The sequence below is a fragment of the Canis lupus genome, chromosome 18, assembly GCF_003254725.2.
Source record: "Canis lupus dingo isolate Sandy chromosome 18, ASM325472v2, whole genome shotgun sequence".
In the NCBI taxonomy this organism is placed as follows: domain Eukaryota; kingdom Metazoa; phylum Chordata; class Mammalia; order Carnivora; family Canidae; genus Canis; species Canis lupus.
In genome coordinates this window covers 37,219,576-37,230,932 of record NC_064260.1, presented here as the reverse complement: position 1 = coordinate 37,230,932, position 11,357 = coordinate 37,219,576, and the positions used below count along the sequence as shown (strand labels likewise).

Below are 11,357 nucleotides of genomic sequence, written 5' to 3'. Positions count from 1 at the left end.
ATTATTATGAGCAGCTTTTGCCAATAAATTAGTCAACCTAGAAGAAAAGGACGCATTTCTGGAAAACCACACACTACCAAAACTGAAACAGGAAGAAATAGAAAACCTGATCAGGCCAATAACCAGGGAGAAATTGAAGCAGTCATCAAAAACCTCCCAAGACACAAAAGTCCAGGGCCAGATGGCTTCCCAGGGGAATTCTATCAAACGTTTAAAGAAGAAACTGGGCATTGATTTTGTATCCTGCCACGCTACCGAATTGCTGTATGAGTTCTAGCAATCTTGGGGTGGAGACTTTTGGGTTTTCTATGTAGAGTATCATGTCATCGGCGAAGAGAGAGAGTTTGACTTCTTCTTTGCCAATTTGAATGCCTTTAATGTCTTTTTGTTGTCTGATTGCTGAGGCTAGGACTTCCAGTACTATGTTGAATAGCAGTGGTGAGAGTGGACATCCCTGTCTTGTTCCTGATCTTAGGGGAAAGGCTCCCAGTGCTTCCCCATTGAGAATGATATTTGCTGTGGGCTTTTCATAGATGGCTTTTAAGATGTCGAGGAATGTTCCCTCTATCCCTACACTCTGAAGAGTTTTAATCAGGAATGGATGCTGTATTTTGTCAAATGCTTTCTCTGCATCCAATGAGAGGATCATATGGTTCTTGGTTTTTCTCTTGCTGATATGATGAATCACATTGATTGTTTTACGGGTGTTGAACCAGCCTTGTGTCCCAGGGATAAATCCTACTTGGTCATGGTGAATAATTTTCTTAATGTACTGTTGGATCCTATTGGCCAGTATCTTGTTGAGAATTTTTGCATCCATGTTCATCAGGGATATTGGTCTGTAATTCTCCTTTTTGGCGGGGTCTTTGTCTGGCTTTGGAATTAAGGTGATGCTGGCTTCATAGAACGAATTTGGAAGTACTCCATCTCTTTCTATCTTTCCAAACAGCTTTAGGAGGATAGGTATGATTTCTTCTTTAAACGTTTGATAAAATTCTCCTGGGAAGCCATCTGGCCCTGGACTCTTGTGTCTTGGGAGGTTTTTGATGACTGCTTCAATTTCCTCCCTGGTTATTGGCCTGTTCAGGTTTTCTATTTCTTCCTGTTCCAGTTTTGGTAGTTTGTGGCTTTCCAGGAATGCGTCCATTTCTTCTAGATTGCCTAATTTATTGGCGTATAGCTGTTCATAATATGTTTTTAAAATCGTTTGTATTTCCTTGGTGTTGGTAGTGATCTCTCCTTTCTCATTCATGATTTTATTAATTTGAGTCTTCTCTCTCTTCTTTTTAATAAGGCTGGCTAATGGTTTATCTATCTTGTTAATTCTTTCAAAGAACCAACTCCTGGTTTTGTTGATCTGTTCCACAGTTCTTCTGGTCTCGATTTCGTTGAGTTCTGCTCGAATCTTTATTAACTCCCTTCTTCTCTTGGGTGTAGGATCTATTTGCTGGAGTCAATCCCATTTACAATTTACCCAAAAGCATAAGATACCTAGGAATATACCTAACCAAAGAGCTAAAGGATCTATACCCTAAAAACTATAGAACACTTCTGAAAGAAATTGAGGAAGACACAAAGAGATGGAAAAATATTCCATACTCATGGATTGGAATAACTGATATTGTGAAAATGTCAATGTTACCCAGAGCAATTTACACATTCAATGCAATCCCTATCAAAATACCATGGACTAGGGATCCCTCGGTGGCTCAGCAGCTTGGTGCCTGCCTTTGGCCCAGGGCAGATCCCGGAGTCCCAGGATCGAGTCCCGCATGGAGCTCCCTGCATGGAGCCTGCATGGAGCCTGCTTTTCTCTCTCTCTCTCTCTCTCTCTCTCTCTCTCCCTCCCTCCCTCCCTCCCTCCCTCTCTCTCTCTCTCTCTCATGAATAAATAAATAAAATCTTTTTAAAAAATACCATGGACTTTCTCCAGAGAGTTGGAAGAAATCATCTTAAGATTTGTGTGGAATCAGAAAAGACCCCCCTAGGGGAATTCTTAAAAAAGAAAACCATAGCTGGGGGCATCACAGTGCCAGATTTCAGGTTGTACTACAAAGCTGTGGTCATCAAGACAGTGTGGTACTGGCACAAAAACAGACACATAGATCAATGGAACAGAATAGAGAATCCAGAAGTGGACCCTCAACTTTATGATCCACTGATATTCAATAAAGCAGGAAAGACTATCCACTGGAAGAAAGACAGTCTCTTCAATAAATGGTGCTGGGAAAATTGGACATCCACATGCAGAAGAATGAAACTGGACCATTTTCTTACACCATACACAAAGATAAACTCAAAATGGATGAAAGATCTAAATGTGAGACAAGATTCCATCAAAATCCTAGAAGAGAACACAGGCAACACCCTTTTTGAACTTGGCCACAGCAACTTCTTGCAATACATCCATGAAGGCAAGAGAAACAAAAACAAAAATGAATTATTGGGACTTCATCAAGATAAAAAGCTTCTGCACAACAAAAGAAACAGTCAACAAAACTAAAAGACAACCTACAGAATGGGAGAAGATATTTGCAAATGATGTATAAGATAAAGGGCTAGTATCCAAGATCTATAAAGAACTTTTTAAACTCAACAGCAAAGAAACAAACAATCCAATCATGAAATGGGCAAAGACATGAAGAGAAATCTCACAGAGGAAGACATAGACATGGCCAACAAGCACATGAGAAAATGCTCCGCATCACTTGCCATCAGGGAAATACAAATCAAAACCACAATGAGATACCATCTTACACCAGTGAGAATAGTGAAAATTAACAAGACAGGAAACAACAAATGTTGGAGAGGATGTGGAGAAAGGGGAACCCTCTTGCTCTGTTGGTGGGAATGTGAACTGATGCAGCCACTCTGGAAAATGGTGTGGAGGTTCTCAAATAGTTAAAAATAGATCTGTCCTATGACCCAGCAATTGCACTGCTGGGGATTTACCCCAAAGATACAGATGCAGTGAAATGCCAGGACACCTGCACCCCGATGTTTATAGCAGCAATGTCCACAATAGCCAAACTGTGGAAGGAGCCTCAGTGTCCATCGAAAGATGAATGGATAAAGAAGATGTGGTCTATGTATACAATGGAATATTACTCAGCCATTAGAAATGACGAATACCCACCATTTGCTTCGACATGGATGGAACTGGAGGGTATTATGCTGAGTGAAATAAGTCAATTGGAAAAGGACAAACATTATATGGTCTCATTCATTTGGGGAATATAAAAAATAGTGAAAGGGAATTAAGGGGAAAGGAGAAAAAATGAGTGGGAAATATCAGAAAGGGAGACAGAACAAGAGAGACTCCTAACTCTGGGAAGCGAACAAGGGGTGGTGGAAAGGGAGGTGGGTGGGAGGTGGGGGTGACTCGGTGATGGGAACTGAGGGGGACACTTGATGGGATGAGCACTGGGTGTTATGCTATATGTTGGCAAATTGAACTCCAATTAAAAAAAAAAAAGATACAGATGCAGTGAAACGCTGAGACACCTGTACCCCGATGTTTATAACAGCAATGTCCACAATGGTCAAACTGTGGAAGGAGCCTCGGTATCCATTGAAAGATGAATGGATAAAGAAGATGTGGTCTGTGTATACAATGGAATATTACTCAGCCATTAAAATTGACAAATACCCACCATTTGCTTCAACGTGGTTGGACCTAGAGGGTATTTTGCTGAGTGAAATAAGCCAATTGAAAAGGACAAACATTATATAGTCTCATTCATTTGGGGAATATAAAAATTAGTGAAAGGGAATAAAGGGAAAGTAGAGAGGATGAGTGAAAATATCAGTGAGGGTGACAAAACATGAGAGACACCTAACTCTGGGAAATTAACAAGGGGTAGTAGAAGGGGAGGTGGGCCGGGGGTTGCGGTGACTGGGTGATGGGCACTGAGGAGGGCATTTGCCAGGATGAGCACAGGGTGTTTGCTAAATGTTGGCAAATTAAACTCCAATAAAAAATTTTAAAAAAAGAACAATTTCCTTTACCATATATAACTAGACAATGATATGGGTATCACACATATTAATCATTAAATTTGAATTCACTTACAATTTAAAAACAAGAAAAATAAGAAAGTATATAAACTTTGGAAAAACAGAGGAAAAAATCATTATTATTCTCAGATATTGAGAGGATATACCTAAAATAATATAAAGAAAATTCACTGAAAGATCATTGAAAATAACAAAAGAATTAATCTAGGTGATTACATACATCATTGGTCTCCTATATACCACTACATCCATGGATAGAATGTAATAGCACTATTTCAGGCAATATGAAAGACCATATACCATGAAATAAAGTCCTGATCTAAACATGCATACACACATTAGAAATGCTTCTTGCAAACATTTACTTTAGTTCACTTAACTTACTTAGGTGCAAATAGAACTCACAGAAAAGGAAGGGAAAAGCACAGACCCAAAAATAGACTTAAGCAGGAAACCAAAGAACTGAATATTCCTCCATCTGTGGAAGGAAAAACTGGAGAAAAAAAATCCACTTACCAGCAAAGAGAATAACTATCAGAAAGAGAAATTAAGAAAACAATTCCATTTATAATTGAAAAGACTGAAATACCTAGGAATAAATTTAACCAAGGAGCTAAAAGATTTCTTCACTAAAAACCATAAGACATTAATGAAAGAAACTGAAGAAGACACACATAAATGGAAAGATACTCTATGCTTGTATTGGAATAATATTGTAAGATGTCCATACTACCCAAAGAGATCTACAGATTTAATGTAATCCCTATTAAAATTCCAATGGCATTTTTCACTGAAATAGGAAAAAATCCTAAAGTTTACGTGGTACAACAAAAGACCCCTAATATCAAAACAACCATGAGAAAGAAGAACAAAGCTAGAGGTACCACAATTAAGATTTCAAACTATACTACAAAGCTATAATAATCAAAATAGTACAGTACTGGCACAAAAACATATAGACCAAAAGAACAGAATTGAACTCAGAAATAAATCCACACATACATGATCAATTAATTTACAACAAAGAAGCCAAGAATATATAATGAGGAACTGATAGTCTCTTTAATACATGGTATTAGGGAAACTAGATAACCACATGCATAATAATGAAATTAGATCCCTATCTTATATCACTTAGAAAAATTAACTTGAAATGGATGAAAGATTTAAGTATAAAACCTGAAACCATAAAACTGGAAGAAAAATGAGAAAAAAAATGAGAGAAAACCTCCTTAACATTGGCCTTAGCAAGGATTTTTTTTTTTTGAATGGGATACCAAAAGCAGAAGCAACAGAAGCAAAAGTTAATAAATGGGACTACATCAAACTAAAAACTTCTGCATAGCAAAAGAAACAATTAACAAATTAAAAAAACATATAGAATGGGAAAAAGTATTTGCAAATCATATAGGATTAGAATCTAAAATATATAAAGAATTCATACAATTCAACAGCAAAAAAGAAAGAAAACAATCAATCTGATTTAAAAATGACAGAGGAACTGAAGATATTTTTCCAAACAAGACATACAGATGGTCAACAAGTACATGGAAAGTGCTCAACATTAATAAGCATCAGAGAAATGCAAATCAAAACCACAATGAGACATCACTCAACACCTGTTAGGATAGCTATCATCAAAAAGACAGAGATAAATGTTGACAAGGATGTGAAGAAAGAGAAAGCCTTGTGCACTGTTGGTGAAAATATAAATTCAATCAGCCACTCTGGAAAACAGTATAGAGATTCCTCAAAACATTAAAGATAGAACTACCATGTGATCCATCAACCCCATCTCTGGGTACAGATCCAAAGGAAATAAAATCAAGATCTCAAAGAAATATCAGCACACCCATGTTTATCGCAGCATTTTTTACACTATCCAACACAAGGAAACAATCTAAGTGCCATCAATGGATAGATAAGTGATTAAATATATGTATATATAAGCAAACACACATACACACATGCTGGAATATTTCAGCCATATTAAAGAAGGATATCTTGCCATTTGTGATAACATGGATGGATCTTGAGAGCACTAAGCTAAGTGAAATAAATCAGACAGAGAACGAAATACTATATCTCATTTATATGAGGAATCTGTACTCATAGAGAGCAAAATGGTGGTTTCCAGGTACTGGGGGATGGGAGAAATGGAGAAATGCTAAAGGGTACAAACTTCTTCCATTTACAGGATGAAAAACTTTTGGGAACCTAATGTACAGCATGGTGGTTATAGTTATCAATACTACATCTTGAAAGTTGTTACGAGAGTAGATTTTAACTGATCTCACCACAAAATAGAATTAGTAATTATATAAGGTGATAGAAATGTTAATACCACAATAATAATTTTGCAATATATAAATGTATCAAGTCAACATATCATAAACCCTAAACATACACAATGATATGTCATTACATCTCAATAAAACAGGTGGGGGGATTGCCTATCTCAAATATACAACTTGTCTCATGCAGTATTTATCTTTGTAGATTAGTTTAATATAATAAAACAAAAACAAAATGGAAAGGCAGGTAAATCCAAACCCATCATTGTTCTAGAAACAGTTGAAGTGCATTCTATATAAAGTCAAGCCATTTAATAAATTGAGTTAATCTTAAGTAACTACTGTCGTTGTGTAGAGAGCTTTACTCACATACTCATCTAGTTGTAACCAAATCAAAAGATACCATATGTGCAGAGTGTAGGAAAACAGGAAGAATGTGCACTCCCCCAAACACCACCTACGTCATGGTTCTCTACACGTAGAAACATACAGCAATATCATGAGACTATGATCATCCTGTGTATAATTAGAAATTGAACTGGTAGCAAAGAATTTTAGGTCCAGTTCTCTTGTAGTTTTTCTGGCAATTTAATTGAAACTCGCTTGTATATAATGTCCTCTGAGCCTTGCAAGTAATGAAAATTGGCCCCTGGTACTCTCTTGGGTACTGCATTTGGCATGTTTTAACAGTGTTCTGATTCAGCTGTGGATAAAGGGATAAATTTCTACTACCACTTCTAAATAATTTGGGCCCTAATCAAAATGTGCCCATCTCTGTGTGTGTACGCATATGCATATCTTGGTAACTTTTTAATAACTCCCATTGCAACTCATCACCACCAGCAGAATCAGGTTCTTGACTTCCACTTCCTTGTCCAATAATATCCCCTTTGCGATTCTTATATTAGGCCTGAAGCTGAGGGATTTGCACATAAGACGGGGATACAATAGAAATTCTTGAAGGTGTGATGCTTTGAATCTGCCCATCTTGAAAGGAGAGCAAAGATACTAAGATTTAGTCTTCCAAAAAGCTTGCCCTTCAGAAACAAAATTTTCAAGAACTAATGTCCCCAAGTGTACTATTCTGCTCTGTACCTAAGAGCATACAGTTTTTGGTTGGAATTTTAGGATCAAAGGAATTCAGTAAAGACATCAAAACTTCTAGCTCAAACTTATGTTATGCATAGTGAAATTGACGTGTTGTTATTTTGATTATGAATAAACAGTCTGACTTTGATATTTCTCAGGTATATTAAACACTTCGGAGCCAAGATGATCTTCCCAGCAACAGAAACAACAAAAGGTGGGTATTAACTGCCAGGCAGAGGGATGCTGTGTTCAAAGCGATTCCAGAAATGTGGTCCCTTCAGCATGAGGGAAGACATCATACATTTGTTGTGATCCTTTGAGTTGCTTATTACTGAGGCCACCTTGGACAAAGGTCAACGTAAAAAAGGTTTCCAGAGCTCTGTTTTGCCAAATTCCTATCTTCAGACAGACTTTATGAAACATTCTTGTTATATAAAATTAGACCCTCTGTAGGAGACTGAGGAGGGGAAAATACCATTATTTCTTCCATCCTATTTCCATCTCTTCCTTCCCTTCACCCAAACATAGACTCATAATATATTCCATATGAATAACAAGAATAACATTAATATCTACTGAAGGATAGGGGTGCACATTAAATGTATCAACCTTTTAGAACTCTTCACACATAGTAAGCATTCATAAAGTAGTAGCTTTTGTAGCTCCTGAAAATCACGATATCTCTACCATATGTCCTCTCTTGCCCAAATCTACCCTTACTTTTCTCATGATACATTTTACATTTTATCATACATTATGTTTATCAGTTTATGCAAGTCACCCATTTTTGTTAGGCTGTAAACACCAAGCAATGTGTTCCAACTTATTTTTATACCTATGAAGATAAATAAATTATACTAAATAGCAAAAAATGTTCACTTGCTACATATAAAGTGGAGCAAATAAAAATTTATAAAAATTCCTCAGAATTACCCATTATACTGTATTTAAAACAGGCATTATTCTAAAGATGCCAACATCTCTTCTTGCTGTGTGCTTGCTCTTGCTCTCTCTCTCTCTCTCTCTTAGCTTTGATCCAAAAAAGAGTAGATCATTCCTCTCAAAATCATGTCATTGTCCTTATTCTCTCCTCTACACTCAAGCAAGGACCACATCACTTATAGAAGATGAAGAAGTTCTAGAAAACTGCTGTACAACACCGTGCACCTAAAAATTTGTTAAGGGGGTAGCTCTCATGTTTAAGGGTTTTTACCACAATAAAAAAAATTAATGTGATTCTTGGAAATTTAGATTTATATGCTGTCTCAATCTGTTTTCCAATAGCAATTTTTAAATATTTTAAAATAATTATTAAACAAATAATCTGATTAGTATAAAGTTATATTCTCAGTAACAAGTTACCTACATGAAATAACAGGCTACAGATTTAAGAAATTCGACCCAAAACAGCCAAGTGCAAGGAAAGTGACTCATGCCATAAGAGCAACACTGCCATAAGAAACAGAACGACAGAGGTTCCTGGGTGGCTCAGTTAGTTAAGTGTCTGCCTTCGCACTGGGCTCTTTCCTCAGTGGGGAGCCTGCTTCTCCCTCTCCTTCTGCCCCTCCCCCAACTGGTGTGTGCTCTCTATCTCTCTTTCTCTCTCTCTCTGCCAAATAAATATAAAGAAAATAAACAGAAGGACATCCTTTTGTAGCAAGACGAGACCCTCCTGAAGTCAACAGAATATGTGCCAATATGAACATTAAATTTGTAGACCATCGAAAGATGAATGGATAAAGAAGCTGTGGTCTATGTATACAATGGAATATTCCTCAGCCATTAGAAACGACAAATACCCACCATTTGCTTCGACGTGGATGGAACTGGGGGGTATTATGCTGAGTGAAATAAGTCAATCGGAGAAGGACAAAAATTATATGGTCTCATTCATTTGGGGAATATAAAAAATAGTAAAAGGGAATAAAGGGGTAAGGAGAAAAAATAAGTGGGAAATATCAGAAAAGGAGACAGAACATGAAAGACTCCTAACTCTGGGAAACGAACTAGGGGTGGTGGGAGGGGGGTGGGGGTGACTGGTTGGCGGGCACTGAGGTGGGCACTTGACGGGATGAGCACTGGGTGTTATTCTGTATGTTGACAAATTAAACACCAATAAAAAATAAATTTGTTTTAAAAATTGTAGACTATAAATCTACAATGGCTGGAAAACACGTCTTACTTTTTAGGCTTCAGACAGTTCCTTATATTCAATCAATTTGTGCAGAATGAAAAAAAATAAAATTTAAAAGCCAAAATTTGTAAAATATGCTATATAGAGGTCACTACTTAACATACATGCTTATTCTTTCTGAAATGAGTTTTATAGGAAAAGAATTATTGAATGACTGCACATGTGATGATTTCATTTGATCACCAAACTGACTGCAATCTTAAAAAATTGGGCAGCTCAACAAATTGCAAGCACTACAGCCACATGGGCAGGATTCTGAATTGCAGTCTCAGTGCTTAGGAGGAAAAACAAAATAAATTGCTGAGTACTTTCATGGGAAGTAGCTTGAAACAAAAGAGAAAAACAAAATGACTCAATGGAGCTGAAAAATTGCACCAGGGTGAAAGAATTTGCTTTCCTTGGCCTAACCCAGAATCAAGGACTGAGCTTGGTCTTATTTCTTTTCCTGCTTCTGGTATATGTGACGACTCTGCTGGGAAACCTCCTCATCATGGTCACTGTCACCTGTGAGTCCCGTCTTCACACCCCCATGTACTTCCTGCTCCGTAATTTATCTGTTGCCGACATCTGCTTTTCCTCCATCACAGCTCCCAAGGTTCTGATGGACCTTCTGTCACAAAGAAAGACAATCTCCTTTAATGGGTGCTTCACCCAGATGTTTTTTTTCCACCTTGTTGGAGGGGTGGATGTATTTTCTTTGTCAGTGATGGCATTGGATCGATACGTGGCCATCTCCAAGCCCCTGCACTATGTGACCATTATGAGTAGAGGCCGTTGCATTGGATTAATAGTGGCCTCCTGGGTGGGAGGCTTTACCCACTCCATTGTACAGATTTCCCTGTTGCTTCCGCTCCCCTTCTGTGGGCCCAATGTTCTTGACACTTTCTACTGCGATGTTCCACAGGTCCTCAAGCTCGCCTGTACAGACATTTTTATGCTTGAGTTGCTGATGATTTCCAATAATGGACTGCTCACCACACTGTGGTTTTTCCTCCTCCTGGTATCATATATGGTCATATTAGTAGTAGTAAAGTCTCAGGCAGGGGAGGGCAGGAGGAAAGCCATCTCCACCTGCACTTCCCACATCACTGTAGTGACGCTGCACTTTGTGCCCTGCATCTATGTCTATGCCCGGCCCTTCACTGCTCTCCCCACAGATAAAGCCATCTCTGTCACCTTCACAGTCATCTCTCCTCTGCTGAACCCCTTGATCTATACTCTGAGGAACCAGGAGATGAAGTCAGCCATGAGGAGATTGAAGAGAAGACTCATGCCTTCTGACAGGGAATAGATGGGTAGTTCACTCCTTCTCATCACCCTTGAAAAATGTTTGTCCATGAAATAAACTGTATTTAGTCAAGGATTCATAATTAATTTTTATATTTCTACTAAGATACAGAGGACCTTCAAAGATTCTGCTCAGCATGCAATAATAATGTCAAAATATGGGTTCCATGTTACAAAAGAAGTCAAATTGTTAGCCGGGGAGATGCATGTTGCTTTTGCAATGCACCCTTGAAGAAATAAGGAAAACAGAATCAAGATATACTCAAACAGTTTTTATCAATTTAGAATTGTCAACTGTATTGAGGTGTAACTGTATGAAAATCAATACAGGAAACCTCATTTAAAATGGAGTGGGGAAGCCCTGAAGGGAGAGCTTTCACACTACCACTGGCTGTAAGAGGTATACCTGGCATTCCCCCAGCAGGGAGAAGCCTATACTACCCCAGCAGGAGGAGGGAAGAATTTCTCCTTGCCCA

The 11,357-nt window shown here is 37.9% G+C and overlaps 1 protein-coding gene across 1 annotated transcript; it reads left to right on the top strand.

Annotated features, from left to right (window-relative positions):
• Positions 1 to 9,949: 9,949 nt before the first annotated feature.
• Positions 9,950 to 10,885, top strand: LOC112663730 (olfactory receptor 4D10). Its single transcript, XM_025452797.3, has one exon. It carries the CDS (start codon positions 9,950 to 9,952, stop codon positions 10,883 to 10,885), a length of 936 nt encoding a protein of 311 aa, XP_025308582.1.
• Positions 10,886 to 11,357: the final 472 nt, after the last annotated feature.

Coding starts and splice junctions, on each gene's coding strand:
- LOC112663730 (XM_025452797.3), top strand. CDS start 9,950: ATGGAGCTGAAAAATTGCACCAGGGTGAAAGAATTTGCTTTCCTTGGC.